The sequence below is a fragment of the Dipodomys spectabilis genome, unplaced genomic scaffold (genome assembly GCF_019054845.1).
Source record: "Dipodomys spectabilis isolate Male_0828 unplaced genomic scaffold, ASM1905484v1 ptg000783l, whole genome shotgun sequence".
In the NCBI taxonomy this organism is placed as follows: domain Eukaryota; kingdom Metazoa; phylum Chordata; class Mammalia; order Rodentia; family Heteromyidae; genus Dipodomys; species Dipodomys spectabilis.
The window spans coordinates 29697225-29716775 of NW_024871460.1; the positions used below are offsets into that span (position 1 = coordinate 29697225).

A 19551-nucleotide genomic window follows, 5' to 3' on the forward strand; every position below is an offset into this window, starting at 1 on the left:
AGTGTATAATGAATCACTGATCTTTTTCAGTTTAAAGATATGAGTTGTGATGTGTGTAACTATAGTATATAATGCTAGTAAGCTTATCAATTAATATTATGGTCTAATTAAAAAAATTCCTAAATAAATCATGTTGCAACTTGAATATTTTCATAACTGTTATAAAAGCAGTAGAAAGCAAAACAATGTTACAATATCACTTATGTAACTATAATCCCTCTGTACATCACCTTTACAGACCCTCAGTAGATGAATGGATCAAGAAAATGTGATATAGATATAGATATAGATAGATAGATTGATATTCCCCATATTAATATATATTTCCCTCTCTCTCTCTCTCTATATATATATATAATTATATATATATTTATATATATATATATATATATATATAATTCTATGCTTCCATCAGAAAGAATGACACTGCTCCATTTGTTAGGAAATGGAAACACTTGGAAAAAATTAAATTATATTAACTGAAGTAAGCCAGGACCAAAGAAACATAGGTCCTATGGTTTCCCTTATTTGCAAAACATTTTGGGACAAGCAGAAAAGGTCAAAACTATGTACATGTGGCTATATAAGATTATGCTAAGCGAAATTAACCCCAAGATAGGGACACAAGAGATTTTATCCTTCTTGCTGTTGTTTGTAATGTATTTATAATGTACTATGTGATTATTTTTGTTTCTTTTGTATGTTCTTCCCACTTGGTATAACCCCTTTTTTCACTGTATTTGATTCCGGTACCCTGCATCTTGTATATACATTTTTCTAATTTGGGGAGGGAAAGGGAAATAAAAAATGCTGAGAGGGAGGAGTTGGGGAGGTGGAGACAGAAGGGATGCTAGGGGAAATAAAAAGTAGGGGGTAACAATGCTCAATAGGAAATGTACTCATTACCTTACTCATGTAACTGTGGCCCCTCTGTACAATATCTTTACAATAAAAAATATACATTAAAAAAAGCTGGTGGCTCATGCCTGTAATCCTAAACACTCAGTAGGCTGAGATCTGAGCATTGTGATTCAAAGCCAGCTGGGGCAAGAAAGTCTATGAGACTCTTATGTCCAATAAATCACTCACAAAACAGGAAGTGGCACTGGGCCTCAAGTAGTAGCACACTAGCCTTGACCTGAGGAGCTGAGGGACAGTGCCCAGGCCCAGAGTTCAAGCCACGACCTACAAAAAAATAATTAAATAATTTAAAAATATAATAAAAAATTTAAAAAAGAAAGTAGTAGTCCCCAGGATAAAGACATATTGTAACTGAATCCTAGACCAGATTCATAGGAACCCAAGGTGAGACTTTATGTAGTGGGAACTGTATGATCCTCACCATGTTGTAGCATTGGCTTCCACTTGTCATCATGTGCTCACTGCCCATCTGCCTCTCTCCTCTCCTGTGATACCTCATATTGGAGCTCCAAATACAAATTTACCTAACGTAATTTAGGAGTATCCCAGTTGGACCAGTATTTAATTAAGCAAGTTATTTTATTATGAAGGTGATGTACACAAGGGTTACAATTATTGAGTACATTTCTTTTTGAACCATGTCAACTTTTCCCTCATTTTTATCCCAATTTTTTTCCTTCCTAACATGCCCCCTCAAAATGTATAGATTATTTTCAACATAGTGTCTAGTCAGTATCACTGATGACTTACTTCACCCTTTGTCCCACCATTTCTGTGCTTTCCTTTTCTCTCTCCAAAAGGTACAGAAATCAAAAACAGTGACAAAGGGGAAAATCAGAAGAAAAAACACAAAAAGTAAAATAAAAAACCTTGTTTTCATTTCGTGGAGTTCATTTCGATAATCACCATTTTATATGATCATATGCTCATAGCTATTGAGCCCTTTTGATCCTGACCTAAGACTATCCTTCTTTGGTCTAACAATGTGAACATCTAGGTCTTCTTTAATCTATCATGTCCAAGTGTATTTTTGTCTTTTACTATCCATTGGGATTACTTGTAGATTTTATATGCACTTTCTAATTATTACAAATTAGAAAAACCATGCAACCTATATTTCTTTGAATCTGGCTTATTTTGCTTCATATAATTTTTCCAAGTCTTTCCATTTCCTTACAAATGGGGCAATGCCATTCTTTCTGATGGAAGCATAGAATTCCATTACATATTTTATATACATATATATATATATATATATATATATCACATTTTCTTGATCCATTTGTCCACTTAGGTACATCAGGGTTGTCTATATCTTAGCAAGTTATTTTTTATTGAGGAAAGATGAATGGTTTTTCCATTCTTACAAAATTATTGTACTAAATAAAGGGTATATATCTCAACCAATTAGTTTTAAAGAGATCCTTTCTACAGTCTATGAGTGGGATGTGGAAATGAAATTGCCTGGTACAAAAAGTCAAGATAAATATGTTTGTGCTTGTTTTAAAGTGTGACATGCCATCCCAAATAAAGTTCATGTTATTCCATGCAATCCCCACAGAAGATCTATTTGATAGGTAATTGTGCAACAAGTTTACAAGTGAGAAATCAATCAACTAACACGACTAGGATTTTAGTAACTAGCTTGATAAAGAGTAAAAACTGAAAAATTCTCAGATTCTAAGTTATAGATGTATTTTCTCCTCAATTTGTTTTAATGTAATAGGCACATAAAGAATTATATAAATTTTCCATTAATCTCATAATTGTAAATATATACTTATCTTTTTTGTCATAATAAATGTTAGCATTATTATTCTGGCTGATTTTATTTTTACATCAACCTGTTATCTAGTCCATAATAGTGCATTTAGTCACTTAAAAACTAAACAAATTAGAGAGGAGAATAGGTAGCTAAATAAAACAAGGAATTATTATTATGACACTTAAAGTGTATATTAATTGACCGCTTTTAAATAAAAGTAGAACTGAATGGTCATTCCATAAATAGATTTCATTTCAGGTGATATTGTCTTCTCTGCCTCAAGTTATTGCAACAGAGAGAATATACAATAGGAAGATATAGTTTGCATTGGGCTCTGATACCAAAATATTTCACCCATTTTCTAACAACATTTTAAAAAGTTGATATGGGTGCAGCAATACCATGTGTTCCCATTTCAGTAATTACAAGGGTCATAAAAGAATTATTGTTTCCTTTTCTTTGTAGTTTCAGAAAGACCTCAGGAGGGACAGCTGAAAAAGTAAAGTCAGATAGTTCTGTAGAATGTCATTCAGAGTCCTGCTGTGAGCAGGTTTTCTCAAAGAAGAAAGCACTCAGACATGGATGTATTTTTATTATAGAGTTCGTGTGAAACTCTGGATATTGGGAAATGATATGTATCTGGATTTATTGAGCAACCCAAAATTAAGTTTTGTACAGATAGCATATGATGCTTCTTGCTCAATGGCAAATGCCATTATAAAATGTGATTCTATCAAATTTCAGGTGATGCTAGGAAAACATTGACACAAAGAAAGACTAAGAAAGACTAGTGATAGGAAATTTAGATAGTAAATCAAAGGATAGGCTTTTGTAATTGTTTTGACATACTACAAAGAGAATATCAGAATTTCCATCTGTCCACTAACTACACAGGCCGAGAAGCACACACTTAAACACAGATATTCATATGATCAATATTACTTTTACAAACAAGGCATAAGCTAACAAATGAATGAAACCTAATAGCCAGCAAATTTAGGTTTATGCTAAAAGTGATGTGAGTGGCACACATTTATTTCAAGGAATTTAGAAAAAGATAAATAACTAGTTCAAGAACAGCATATAATTTCAACATCATATACCTCCAGGAGGCTAAAGTAAATGGTAGAGGAAAGGGATTCATTATTAATTTTTAAAAATGAGACATAAGTCTTGATTCTCTTTCCCCAGAGAGGTCTCAAATGATAGCAGGACATAGCTCTACTTCTTAGACAAGCCAATCTAAGAAAGGAAATGCACTTTCTTTGCTAGGATTTCCTTTTGTTAGTCGTCTACTTCTAAGTATTCACCTCTGCATAAACATGATATTATCCATGAACATTTATAGGTTGATTTCTATTTTTTCTCAAGGGAAAATTATCTGACAAGGTCTACAAAGGCTAATTTCAATGATTTGCCTGACATCTAACTCTTTCCTTCCTTCCTTCCTTCCTTCCTTCCTTCCTTCCTTCCTTCCTTCCTTCTTTCGTTTTCTTTCCTTCCTTCCTTCCTTCCTTCCTTCCTTCCTTCCTTCCTTCCTTCCTTCCTTCCTTCCTTCCTTCCTTCCTTCCTTCCTTCCTTCTTTTTTTCTTTTTTTCTTTCTTTCCTTCCTTGCCAGTCCTGGGGCTTTTGTTCAAGGCTAGTACTCTACTACTTGAGCCACAACACCACTTTCAGTTCTTTTTTCTGTGATTAATGGAGATAAGTGTCTCACTGACTTCCCTGCGGGGGCGGGGGTGGGGGGGGGTGGGGGGGGGTGGGGGGTGGGTCTTTGAAACATGATTCTTAGATCTCAGCCTCCTGAGTAGCTAGGATTACACATGTGAGCCACCAGCACCTAGCTTGCTTTCATTTTGAAACATATTAAACTCTACTTCTCTGTTAATTTATGTTATGAAACACGTAATTAAGCTGTGAGCTACAATTTTTTTACAAAATGCTGTCAGAGTATTGTTCAATTGCGTTAATTACAACAACAACAACGACAACAACAAAAGCTGAACTTACGTTGCAGCCATCTTGTGTCAATACTATGTTTTGCTAACAAAACTGTCCAAAACTTTTCCAGAAGCTTATTCTGAAACTTAGTTGTATGTATTTTCTGTATGCATATATTTTCATTTCTGACTGTGCTTTCAAGTTCTTGTGTAGAAGGCTTTTAAATGCTAAAAATTAAAGAATAATCATGAATAGCATATTCATTTCATGTCCTAATTTGGAAAGTATTACGTTTTAAAGAACTCCAATGAAATCGTTTGCCAGTTGTATGACTCAGGGTAGCACTTGTTAGTTGCTATAACAAACAAAAGCAATATCTTGGTTGCTTAATTCAGCAAATGATTATTTGTCACTTACATAAATCTATCACAGATGTTCCTGGCTTTGCTATTCTTCTGCACAGCTCCATCCAAGAAAAGAATCTCAGGCTTCAGGTTCCCAATTTCATGTTACTCTGTTATTTTGGAGTACTTTACTTCCAGACACTGAGATCATGGAAGTTCAGATCTTCCATGGCCAGGCACTACGAAGTTTTCTCTATTCTCATAGCCAGAACCACTTATGTTATTGCAACCTAACTGCAAGACAAGCTGGATTTTTACCTTTCTCTGAGCTCAGGAAGAAAAAAGGAAGTTTGCACAGCCTGCCATATAGGAAATATTTACCTGCACAGTTCTGATGAACTATACACTGGCAATAATAATGAAGGCCTTCACTGAGGTTTCTTTGACTAAAATTGATGGTATTATGGTCATGATATAGGAACTACATCATTAATATACTATTTTTCGCTGTACTATTCTGCACAACTATACAAAGGAAGTGATAACAATCAAAATTCTTAAAGATATGTTGTTATTAAAACGTTTTCAATAAACAACCAAGATTTGCTATCAGAAATTACTACCAAAAAAACAACAAAAAAAAATAAACCCCACAGTGTCATAGAGCAAGTCAGATGGAGATCACAGTAAGCACATACTACAATGATAATATTTCAGTGTTTGTTACATAGGTCATATTCGTGGTCTACATTTGGATTTCCTTAGTTATGAGTTGTTTTATAAGAGATTTATTTGGAAATTGATTTGTTAAATAAACCACCAAAAGAGGAAAATAATATATTAGAAAAAATTTGACTTGAGGCAAGGCACCTGTAGCTCCCATGTATAATCTTAGCTACTCAGGAAGCTGAGATCTGAGGACCTTCCAGCCCCAGTAGGAAAGTCCACAAGACTCTTATCTCCAATTGACAATCAAAAAACAAAAATGAAAATAAGACTCAAGTGGCAGAGTACTAGCCTTGAGCAAAAAACTCATAGGCCCTGATATGTAGCCCAAGACCAGCACACACACACACACACACACACACACACACACACACACACACACACACACACACACACACACACACACAGGTCAACATGAAATTTTCAGTAAATGTAACACAAAATTCTTCAGTTGTCAACTGTTATAGTTTGTTGTAATTATGCAAACTTTTACAACACAATATAAATATAAAAGTTCACCAACAAATGTAACATAATTATGCTTTAAAAATTATGTTCATACATGTATAGTCTTAGAATCTTTCTAAAACAAATGAAGCTTAGTGTTTATCCAGAAACTTGACCTAAAATTTCATGTAATACTATTATAAAATTAAATTTTAGTTTCCCAGTAAAGCTTTGGGTTGGTTTCATTTTGATATTTGATTAATATTGTGTATTTAACAAGCAAGGCAATCTGATTTGATATTTTCTTATTTACTAGTATTTTTTAATTATTTTCTGTTTTTTCTAATTATAATTTTGGAGCATATAAAATATTTCATAAATAGTAGGACAAAAGGTGAACTAATTTAGCAGTAATACTCACTAGACACTGTGGTGAAAATGAACAATACAATATGGAAAGAGGGGATTCGGGAGGAAATAAATTGGGAGATAATAAGAGAAGAGTTGACACTGTTCAAAAAGAAATGCACCCACTAACTGACCTATGTAATTATAACCCCTTTGTACATCACCTTTACAATAAAGCAATTTTTTTTAAAGATATATTACAGCCGGGTGCCAGTGGATAACTCTTGTAATTCTAGCTATTCAGGAGGCTGAGATCTGAGGATCGCAGTTCAAAGCCAGCCAGGGCAAGAAAGTCTGTGAGACTCTTATCTTCAATTAACCACCAGAAAACTCAAAGCAGCACTGTGGCTCAAGTGGTAGAACACTAGTCTTGAGCTGAAGAGTTTGGGACAGAGCCTGGACCCAGAGTTCAAGCCCCACAACCGATAAAAAAAAAAAAAAAAAAGATAGATTGAAACTTTATATCGTCTGCCTTTTAAATACCTTACTTGAAATGATAATGGGGGCTGGGAAGGTGGCTCAGTGGTAGAGTGCTTGCCTTGCATGCATGAGGTCTTGGGTTTGATTCCTGAGTACCACATAAGCAGAAAAAGCCGGAAGGGACACGGTGGCTCAAGTTGTAGAGCAAGATCTGAGGGACAGCGACCAGGCCCAGAGTTGGGGTTCACCACCGACCCCCCAAAAAATGATTATGGGATCATAATTATAAGTTCAATGAATTAAAACAAGCAAATATTAAGAATTAATGCTATAAAAATTATTGATCTAAAATATATCATGTCAACATAAGAGATATTCTATAAATTCTACTCTGAAAAAACCTTAATATCAAAATTCAGTCTGACAGTTTTTCAAATTTTGTTACTGACATTTGGGGCAAATGATCTTTTTCAATATCACCTGTGTGGTTTGTGGCTTCACCTAAATCCATTTTGTTAATACCTCTATGATTCTCTGTCAGTACAAGTATTGAGGGTCATTTATCATCATCAGAAAAGTCTAGTTTCCAATAAAGCTTGCTTTCTTTTTCCTGAGAGAAAAACATGAGGTGATATTTAAACCTCTATTACAATTTTATTACTAGAATAATAAATCGACTCAGATTCTTGATAAAATATTTATGTTGTAATATATAGTATAATAAAGAATGTAATTAAGATAAAAGAATGTAATTAAAATAAACATGTAATAAAATTGATTAAAGTAGTAGAAAGATAAGATATGAGAGGAACAAAAGCATATCTCATAAATTTATTTCAATAAAGGAAACCAAAAACTGTAGAGAAAGTTAGCGTTGCTCTACCTGGGAGTCGAGGGAATAAATAGAAAATTTTATGTGATAGGCTATGTATGAAAAGAAGGCATAGCATTTCACAACCGTTAAACTTCAGGAAATCTAATGAAACTGTCAAATGTAGTTGACTAAGCAAAAACAATTAAGAACTTCCACACTGAAGATTAGTGATATATAAATCTTTGATAATAAGGCCATCAGAGAATGAAAAATAGCTTTTGTAGGTGAAGTATTAAGATAACTAAGGGCTCTTAGTACATTGGCTATTCTTCAATATCTCCTATATTTATAAAAAATATAGATTTTCTACCTATTTTGATAGGTAGAATAATAATATAAAAACTCTATTTTGGAAGTCCTCTAGGTAGTAATAAGCCAGAAAGCAACAGACTTCTGAAGTGCTGAAAATCAGTTATCTACAGTCAGTTTTACATTTACTGTTTAACCAATGAAGAACCTGAAATGACTGAAAGCTTCTAAGATTGAATAGAACATATTTAACGTATTTATCAACCTCACTGAACCCCAAGTGGGATTGAACAGAAAGGCATCTACTATTGGATATGTTTGTCAGAAGACAAAAACAAAATTTTAAATGCAGAAAAAAGTGATTCATCACTGACAATATTTATTATATTCAATATTTATGTTGTACAAATTTCATTGGAAACTAAGGAGTCCAGAAGGGAGGGGAGAGCTTCCTCAAGGTGTAGAAAGAAAAAAGATGGCAGCTAAGACTTATTTTATTTAGCACACACAGTATTCAAAAGTGATGGAGAAATAAAGACAGCCCCAGATAGATAAAGACAGAGAGAATTTATCACCTGCGGAGTAAATCTGCCAAAAATAGGAAGTGCTTCATACTGAAAAGACAAGACAGTATGCAGTAATTTGATTCTACCAGAGAAAAATAGAATGCCAACAGAGGTAATTGCATAGGTAACTCTAAAAGACAATATAAATATACATTTTACCATTTTCACTCACAAGAAAAGAAAACAGGCCACCCAAATAATGTTTTAAGAATAGAAAGGTAGCCTAAGATACCAATTCTTTATTCTTTTAGAGGTTGTTAACTGTATCAATGTAGTGATACCTCTGCTGGAAGAAAATGCAGTTTTCTTGTTAAGTATATATGCATGCCTGAATACAGCCAAAACTTCTAGCATTACACATCCAATAGGAGAACATAAAATGTTTACATAGGTAAATATATTTAAAGAAAATTTTAAACAATCTTCAATTAAATTAAATTAAAGCATAGTCATTATAATATGGACCCTGTGGTAGATTGTGTTTGAGTCCTAGTTCATCTCTCAATAACTATAATATTAAGTCACTAAGAAAAGAAAATGATGATGGAGTGGTAAATCTGATATTTGACACATCTAGTTAGGACGTATAATTCTGTTGAAGAATTTACACAGAATACAAACCTTAAACAAGACACTTCTATGACTGAGATAAAATAAGATAAGCAATGTCACTCCATATTTTTTCTAAGAACAAACATAATGTCACTTTGCTATCTACAAGTAACAAACACCCTATATTTGGCTACCATAATAGCTGCTACATCTTTATTGATTACAAATATATGTTCATCCTAATCTGCCCTTCAGATACACTGTTTTCTGATAGCTTCTAATCTAGAACAAATTCTGGCTTTCTTAGATTGTCCTTTCAGAACATTAAAGTAATATGCAAGTTGTAACTATGAACACTGGCTCACCTCCTGAGATGTAAAGAGATTATGGTTTAAGATGAACTATGACAAAATGTTGATGATACCTCATCTCAAACAACAAATTGGTCATGATGGTACATACCCCTTATCCCACTGTTCAAGAAAAATAAATACAATCATTGTCATCCAGGCCAATGTGGACACAATATTGGAAAAAATAACGGAAGAAAAGGTATTATGTGTGTGGCTCCAGTGGTAGAGCATTTGCCAGACTTTGGCCTGACTTAAAACCCACCTACTGAAAAATAAACAACTGCACATCTTATATAATGGATTCTTTTTCTAATGTCCTTGTATGGAGACACACTGTGGTTCCCCCATGGAGTGTCTTCTCTTTCCCTACAGTAAGCAATAAAAGCTCAGTCAACCATGTCCCTCCAAGTGTTTAGATAGAAGCCTACAGATATTAACCTTTCTGTATCATAGTTTCCTAATCTATAAAAGAGAGATGTTTAATGCACATTATCTCATAATACTGTGAATATTTGTTGAGCCAAAACATGTGAAACATATAAAACAGTTCCTGCCCATGGTAAATGGTCCCAGATGACAAAGATGATAATAGAATCAGATTGGAAATTAATGCAGTACAGCTCAGAACAAATCTGCTAATTTTCCAAAATAGATGTGAGAAGTGAATTTCCAAGTCTTTCACCCACATTGAAGGTACAAAAATATAGAAAAAGGAGGTCAATTGAGAATTTACAAAGAGAATTTCTCTAAAGAACTATACTGTGAATTGTGTCTTCCATCCATCCTGGTAGGGGCTGAATAAGGAAGCATCTCTTAATCACTTCATCAGGAAAAGGAGACTATAAAATCAACTGAGGAGCTTTAAACACATATTCTCAGAAGTTAAATGGTCAAATCCACCTTGATTTGACTACCCTTTTAGAAGTATACAAAAGGTAAGAGACAGGATAGATGACTGACGATACACAGGTTATTTGGGAAATGTCTGCCCTCTCAAAGTTTTCAAGGGCATAAAATGTGAAAATAGAACACAGATACAGATTTTCCATGTGGACCAGAGAGATACTCATGCATGAGACAGAAGTGAATCCCGGTGGAGTTTCCTGGAGATGGGCAATGAGATAGTGAAGTGGATGCATCAGCCCAGGAAATTTGAGATTATACACCATTCCTAGGAAGACAATTACAGATATTAAAACATTACCAATAAATGCTCCCTCTCCTATATTAAGTGATTTCTGAAAACCTTTGCAATGATAGATGTCTAACAGTACCAATCAATGAAGATCATTTCATTCCTCTTATTGCTTCTCTGCCATTCTATTCTTTCCCAACCCTCCCCATCTTGCCCTGAGAGATGGGACACCATATTTATAATGATGCTGGAGGTCAGAGGTGCTGGCCTTCATCATTGGCAGTAGAATTCTATCATCATAATGTTTGTTCCATGATGTCACTCCGGTGATTATATTACATTACATGATAGGAAACTTTTAGTAGCAGATAGAATTAAGGATATTAACTGCCTAAACTGATTCAATTATTTCTTTAAAAGTAAATAGTTTCTTTAAAAGCAAAAGGAAATTTAGAAAAACTTAAAAGGTAGAAAAAAACAGTGGAAGGGATCCTTCAGTGCTGAGAGAGAGAGGACCAGAAGCCTATATTAACCAAGAGTGACCAACAGTGACATATAACAGAACCCAGGACCTTTCTTATACAGTTGTTAGCAATGTTTTTCCACTTTCAATTATTTGAAAGTGGATTTTTCTCCAGTCTTTGTATTAAATCTCTGGCTAATCAAAATTTTGATTTCAGCTGTGTGAGCCTAAGAACAGAAAAGAGTCAAACTTTCTAGATATCTGACGTATGAAATTTGAGATTACATATAACTTAACTTGCTAAGTTTATGGTGATTTGTTTCAAAGCAAATGCAAACTAACACAAGCATGTAGAAGGGCCATCAACGTTAAATCAAGTTTAGATTTATTAATATCTCAATTGAGAATATTTGGCAGCTAAAATGATTCATGGTACATTTTATGGCTTAAAAGGGATCATAAAATGAATGTGCTGAGATTTTAAAGTGCAAAGGAAGTTTTCTAATAATAAAAAAGAACTTAAATGCCAATAAAATTCCTTTGTGCATGTTTTCTGTGAAATGTACTTGTTTAGGAAACTAGCTATTCACTGGATATCCAACGACTGCTTGTGGCATCTACAAACCCAAAAGTTATTAGCTTTAAAGTATTTATTAACTAGGAAATTAAAATTAATAAATTCGAATCTTTTAATCTAGCTATGTCAAAATTGTGTGATGTTATTTTCACCAAGAGCAAAGTGAATTTATTGATGGATTAGCATGGTAGTGAGAATGTAGAATTTTTGAATTATGGAATATAAAACCCATCAAGGATTATATTTTTATAAGTTTTTTATTGTGAAAATACTGTACAGAGGGGTTTCAGTTACATGAGCAAGGTAATGAGTACATTTCTTATCAAGCATTAATTCCTCTTCTCAAGGATTATAATTTAAAGCAAAATATAAGGTATAAGGTGGAGCATCAGCACATTTGAGAAGGGTAGCATTGTATTTGATATCATATCTTATGAAATAAAACCAACTCTGCCTTCAAACAAATATCCTGATAGTAATTTCGCTATCCAAAATCCATAAATTAAACTGTTTTAATATTTTTGCTTTTGAATTAACTTAAATGAAAGTGAAATTCAAGCAAAAAGATTGACCTCTTACAAAATAAATCAGTCATTAAATTTCTGAGGTGCCATATATATGAATGCATGTATATAATGTATAATGTATACTAATATATGCATAAATAATATTATATATTATTTTATATTTTAAATCAACTATAATAATAAGATTACAATGATTTCTGATTTGTTATCTTCAAATATATACACTTGTGAAAATAAGTGATAGATAGTATTTTATAAGACAAACTTAATTACTCCAAGTAATAATTACTTTAAAATGTCAATATGATATTCAACATGGTTGATTCTTTTAAATTTTATTTTATTGTTAAGATGCTGTGCAGAGGTTTTACAGTTATATGAGTAAGGTAATGAGTACATTTCCTGTTGAACATTGTTACCCCCTAATTTGTTTTTATCCTGCTATCAACAATAAAAAATATTTTCAATGTGTTTGCAAAATAACTGAAGCAGAAATGAAGCAGAAAATAGCCTCATGTTATACAATCATGATTGTTAATAGTGAAAAACTTGGGTCTCAGCATCAAGAAGAGTATTGAAAGATTGAAAAGAAGGTCTTTTATTGGATTAGAATAGGATTATTGTCACTGAAATGCCAAGTAGATTTAACTACAGTAAAAAATTCTCATACTTTATGCTTTTTAAAATTATGTTTAAATAGTACTACAAAGGAGTTTCCATTTAACAACATAGTTTACGAATACAGTATCAATGTCACAACTTACCACATTTTCACTTTTTCCTCCCTTACCCACTCCTCTCACTCTTCTTAATATTGTAGAATAAACATTGGATTCTTGACTGCATTCACCTCCTCTCTCTTCATTTGTCCACATCTTTCCCCTTGACCCCACCCACTCCAAACTCTTTCAGGTACCAGATTCCTGGTGTTTTATTTTGCTCAACTTTGTCTAAGGAATTACACTGAGTTCTCCCTTGAATCTACCATATTTAAGTTGATATATTTGTATGCACTTGTATTCCATTCAAAGAATTGACTCATAAATTTATAATCTGCCCTATTTCAGTTAATATATACATACATATATATGTATTATATATATATATATATATATATACTTGCATACCAACTAACATTTATACAATTTTGTATTCTTTTGCTCAAATGAACTGTTAAGAAGATACATGTCTTTGGACATTCAGACAGCCTTCCTGCTAAAACTGACCAGCTGATTTTGCTGGTTCACACTTTTAATTTGTGAGGAGAAGATGGAGAGAACTTCATTCCAAGGCTTACTCTGGCAGAAAGTTTCCCATTCAATCAATAAAAAGCTGGGCCCAGTGGCTCATGCCTATCATCCAGCTATTCAGAAAGACTAAAATAAAAGTCAAAGTTCAGGCAGCCTGGGGAAAAAATACCAAATTATTCCAAAATAACAAAAGCAAAGGGCTTATGATATGGCTTTAGTAGAGAATTTGCCTAGCAATAGGAGGCCCTGAGACAGAGAAAGAGAGAGGGACAGAAAGATAGAAACAAAGAGGAAGCAGAAAAAAACAGAATGGAAGAAAGAAGAAAAAGAGAAGAAGGAGGAGGAGGAAAGTAATGATGACAAAAAATGAAAGAGAAAAAGAAAGGTGAAAAAGAAAGCGGTCTTCTAGGATGTCATGCGAGACAGCCTTACATTCTTACAAGATATATGAACAGACAACACTGAGGTCCCCTGAGGATTTAAATCGAAGAAGAAAACTGGAGAGCTGAATTCTCTGTTTCATCAGAAGCAAAACGGCCCCATTTCTTCTGCAGTTTGATATTGGTTCTCAGGCTTTCAGAAGGCAGGACCTTGCCAGGTTCCACATCACTGGCCTCAAACTGAGTTGTAACATTAGTTCTCTTGGTTCTCAAGCTTTCACATTTGGACTAATTTTACCACTGGCTTTCTGATTCCCCAGGTTGAATAGGGCATTGTGGACCTTCAGTACCACATATCACATAAACATTTTCGCATAAACAAGTTCCCATTGTGAATTTCCTCTTACATATTTACATAAATCCAACTGCGTCTATTTCTCTCAAGCACTATTAATAACAGTAAAATGTTGATTTACATAAAAGTCCACAGTGCATTTGCTCTGTTCCAGTTAGTGTAATTACTATAAGAAAAGAAATCATTGCAGGGCAAATGACATAGCTAGCAAGACCAATAGAAAGCCCACGGACTGGGAGAAGATCTTTACTAGCCATACAACGGACAAGGGTCTCATATCTAAAATATACTTGGAACTCAAAAAATTAAACCACCCAACAACAAATCCTCAAAGAAACAACTGCCCAATAAGTAAGTGGGCGAAAGACTTAAAGAGAAGCTTCTCTGAAGAAGAAAGAAGGATGGCCAATAGACACATGAAGAAATGTTCAACATCCCTAGCCATAAAAGAAATGCAAATCAAAACAACATTGAGATATCACCTCACTCCAGTTAGAACAGCAAAAATCAAGAACTCTAACAACAACAGATGCTGGAGGGGATGTGGACAGAAAGGAACCTTACTTCATTGTTGGTGGGAATGTAAACTTGTTCAACCACTTTGGAAAGCAGTATGGAGGTTCCTCAAAAGACTCCACATAGAGCTCCCCTTGAGCCAGCAATCCCACTTTTGGGCATTTAACCAAATGATCACAAACAAGGCCACACTAAAGCTACCAGCACAACTATGTTTATTGCAGCATTATTTACCATAGCTAAGACATGGAACCAACCCAGATGCCCCTCAGTAGATGAATGGATCAAGAAGATGTGGTATATATACACAATGGAATTCTATGCCTCCATCAGAAAGAATGACATTGCCCCATTTGTTAGGAAATGGAAAGGCTTGGAAAAAATTATATTAAGTGAAGTAAGCCAGGCCCAAAGAAACATAGGTCCCATGGTTTCCCTTATTTGCAATATCTAGTATAGGTATGAGTCAAGCGGAAAAAGTCAGATAATGTGATGTTAGGAAAACGAAACCTCAAATATGTATTTTAATGTTTTTGTTTCTTTCATGCATGTGTTTCTAACGCATTTATAAGATTATTTCTTTGTTGCTTTGTATGTCCCTCCCCCACAGTGTAACCCCCGCTTTCACTATATTTGATGTCAGTATAACATGTGGAGGAGATGGGGACAAACAAGTCGTTTAAGGATTCAGGTGGACCTGTTGCAACAATGAGAAGTACAAAATGTCATGTCAAAACCAGCTTTACAATGTCGGTGGGTGGGGGGGGAGGGGGGGTATGATTGGATGGGAGGGAGGGGGGAGGCTGGGAAGGGAGGTGAAGGGTAAACAAAGGAGGAGGCTGCAATGCTTGGTAAGAAATGTATGCATTATCCTGCCCATGTAATTGTAACCCCTCTGTACAGTATGTTCTCAAATAAAATAAAATTAAATTAAAAATTAAAAAAAAAAAAAAGAAAAGAAATCATGACCTCTATCAAGTGAGAATATTATCATTTTAATTGGTAGTTAGTAATTATTTTAAGTGTTATTTACCTGGGAGGAAGTTTGTACTTGAATGTCATAGGAGAGAATATTAACAAATTGTGTTTGGATTTTATACTTGAAATGTAGACACATGAATTTAAAATGTTCTTTTTATTTTGAGTCAGGACTTGGAAAATATAGGTTACACAACCTTTAAGAGATGTACATTATATTTCAAACTGATTACAAGAATATTTGATCAAGTACATAATAAGAAAATCTTTTCAACTACGCTTATTTAAAAATACCTCTTACTCAGGTTGATTTTCACACATTTCTCCAATTTTATCCTGTACTCAATCTCAATACCTTTCTTAAGTTTTAATGTACAATATCCCATTTTGCTTTGTAACCACTACTGATGTCTCCTGAGACTCAATTGCATATCTATTTTCATATTTATCCCATTTGGACAGTCACACACTAGTGAAGACATAATTACACATTTATTGTTAAGAAAGTTTTAAATTTGAAGAAAAACCTTAAAATCTATAAACAACAGGTTTTGCTATGTTTTATCTTTATTATAAATTGAGAAAAGTATATGCTTAAACTGAATCAAAAATAAAAGCAATAATTTTAGGAATTGGGAACAAAAAGTTAGGATGAGAAAGTTTTTTTTTTTCAATAATGACTTGGAAATTAACAAAGGTATTTCAAATCCTTTCAAAATGTTTATAATATGCTCAAAAGTATCATAATTGAATCCAAATATTATACAAAGCTGAAAGTTAGCTAGATAGATAGATAGGGAGCTATTATCTCTGTAGCATATATATTCATAAGCTTGGATGCCCCAAATCAACTGTTAACAACCTCTTTCATTATCAAAAGTTCATTCAATAAAATGGTTTCATAATTGAAAGCCTATATATTTTACCAAATATGTCTTCATCTTCAATGATTGCCATCTCTACCTCTGTTCCAGTAATGATTGTGCATGTAACAGGAACTTGGAGAAGAATGCTAATCTCACCAAAGGACTCCTTCTCATTTAGTCTACCCACATAAATGAGCTTTCGAATTTTTTTCTGCAAAATATAGACATAATTGTTGCTCACTGTTGGCATAAAAGTTATCATGAGAAACTTAGTCATAAGCTGCATGTTACAGTAAATTTGCAATTTCACTCAAATCAGAAAGCAAAATTCCTATACATGGGTTCATATTAGAATAATTGTATGTTCAGGGCTGATGCTAAATAAGAATTACAGCATTGTCAGTTATACTCAAATAAACTTATCTGATCAATTAAAATGTCTCATAAATACTGAGGTAGATCAATTTGTTTAGGTTTTAGATATGACTTTGTTATCAGAGCTTAGTTTAGAATAATGTTTCTTTCTTTTTTACCTCAGCCTCTAATGCAAGGCACAGTTACTAGACTAAAAGGAAGGTGTGGATGATGTCATGACAGAGGTGTTGAGAATGATGGAGAGAGTCTTTCTATTCCCTAACAAATGGGTGGTGTCATTCTTTCTGATAGAAACATAGAATTCCATTATACATATATGTATGTATGTATACATACATATATACATAATGCATATATGCATACATGCATATATTCATCTACTGAGGGGCATTTGGGTTGGTTCCATATCAGATTAAGTGAAGTAAGCCAGAACCAAAGAAACACAGGTCCCATGGTTTTCCTTATTGTCAATAATCTTAGCAGACCTAATAGCTCAATAGCTATGTACATATGGCCATATAAGTTGATGCTAAGCAAAATGAACTCCAAGACATAGACACAGACGTTTATTTCTTTGTTGTTGTTTTTTAATGTACTATGTGATTTATTGTTTCTTTTTTTCTTTTTTATTGTGAAAATACTGTACAGAGGGATTACAATTACATGGGCATGATAATGAGTACTTTTCTTATCAAGCATTGTAGCCTCCTCCTTTGCTTCCCCTTCCCATCCCTTCCCATCCTACCTCCACCCCATAATCCTCCCCGCCCCCACCATGTTCTTCCCCCTATGGTATATCCCCTGTTGTCACTGTATTTGATTTTGGTACCCTAGTATTGTATATATGTTTATTTGAATTAGGAAAGAGAAGGGGAACAAAAAATGGTGAGACAAAGGATAAGAGGGGAACCAATGGATTAGGGTAGAACCAATGCAACAGTGGCATACACAAGACAGTATGTTGGAAATGATCTGTACAACTTTGAGGGGGTTTGGGAAGGGAAATAGAAGAAAAATGAGAGAAGGGGTAACAAGTTTGACACGAAATGTACTTATTTATTCTTACTTATGTAACTATAACCCCTCTGTACATCACCTGGACAACAACAAAAATATATCTATAAAAATAATGGAGAGAGGAGGGATTCTCCACTGCATTTCCTGTTTCAATTACAAAAATAAAATAAAATTTAAAAAGAAAAGTGAGATTGACTTAACAAACCAGAAATTTAATTTCAAATTAGACAATGTTTATAGAAAAGCCTACCAAATTTTTATTTCATGTGACTCTGGAAGAAAAGTTGAGATCTCAAGTTATCTTTTCTGGTAGAGCCAATCAGTACTTAAATGACAGTGATGTGGTTAGCAATAAAGATATAAAAAATAAAGGCATGAGGATGGAGAGTTCACAGGAATTTATAATAAGAGGTAAATATATAGCCTTCATCCTAGAATGGAGGCTTCATTATTTGCAATGACTATGAATGTCAAAATTCCATGCTAACTTTATGCTGAATAGTAAGCAGAGTGTTAGTCTGTTCACACATTTATTGAAGACTGTGTGATCAAGAAGAAATAGTCCTTATTCTTCTATGATTATACATTAGGTGTTTTCTGATTCATAAACATGGTATGAAGTGGAATGTGCTCATTTTGTTCAACCTGTCATCAAGGTTCATCCATCCCCCTCCCATTTCCTTAGTGCTTGTTGGTGGCACGCAACGGAATATTCCACAAACTATTCCACTCTCAGCAGACATTTGAGCCATTTCTAGCAATTGTTTTATATCTTTGCATAGATATACATTGTCATTCTTGTTGAATAAATACCCAGAGTGAAATTGTTTGCCCATATAGCAAGGTACAACTTAGCTAGACTGTTATCATTGTGGTTATACTTTGCTATAATTTTAACTTATATTTATCCAACAATTAAAAATGTTAATAATTTTAATATGCTTATTATTCATTTCTATACTGATAACTCAACATCTTACTCCTTATCTTACATATTATCTTACAAGTCAATATACATATACCAACAAAATGAATGGTCAAATAACTGAACTGAAATTTCATCAAAGAAACAAAGCGGCATTCATTATATGTGGGAAAAGATATTATACATCCTTGACTTGTTAGAATAGATTAATTATGAAGAAACATACATAAATTTAAAACTTACCACTTTGTTTAATGGTTGTTTTACTAGTCCCACGATGCTTCTATAAACATTACAATACCCATAATTAATAAATGCCATAAAGGAAATGACTTCTCCACTTTCCACTATCACTGAAAGAAAGATAAATCATTATTTGTATTTTGATTATTTTCTGAGATTTTATTTTAGATATTGTGACAGTAAATATTCTGACTTAATTCAATAACTAATCATTGTCAATTTCATAATAGACATGGATTTAGATAATAGTTGCTTGGTATATAATTTTTACTTTTGTTTTATATTTTCTTTATCTATTATTTTATACTAATTATTTTATATATAATTTTATTCTATAGCATATACTATATTGGGTATTGTATTTCAATCTGTAATATATAG

The 19551-nt window shown here is 33.4% G+C and overlaps 1 protein-coding gene across 1 annotated transcript in view; it reads right to left on the reverse strand.

Annotated features, from left to right (window-relative positions):
- The window catches only part of Cnbd1 (cyclic nucleotide binding domain containing 1), a gene marked incomplete at its 5' end in the record, with an annotated part of 128316 nt that overhangs the window by 42540 nt on the left and 66225 nt on the right, over nucleotides 1-19551 (reverse strand). Inside the window, 3 exons of the mRNA XM_042672980.1 lie at nucleotides 13041-13046; nucleotides 16671-16821; nucleotides 19171-19280. Of these exons, the coding sequence (XP_042528914.1) occupies nucleotides 13041-13046; nucleotides 16671-16821; nucleotides 19171-19280 (267 nt within the window). The remainder of the gene's footprint in view (nucleotides 1-13040; nucleotides 13047-16670; nucleotides 16822-19170; nucleotides 19281-19551) is intronic.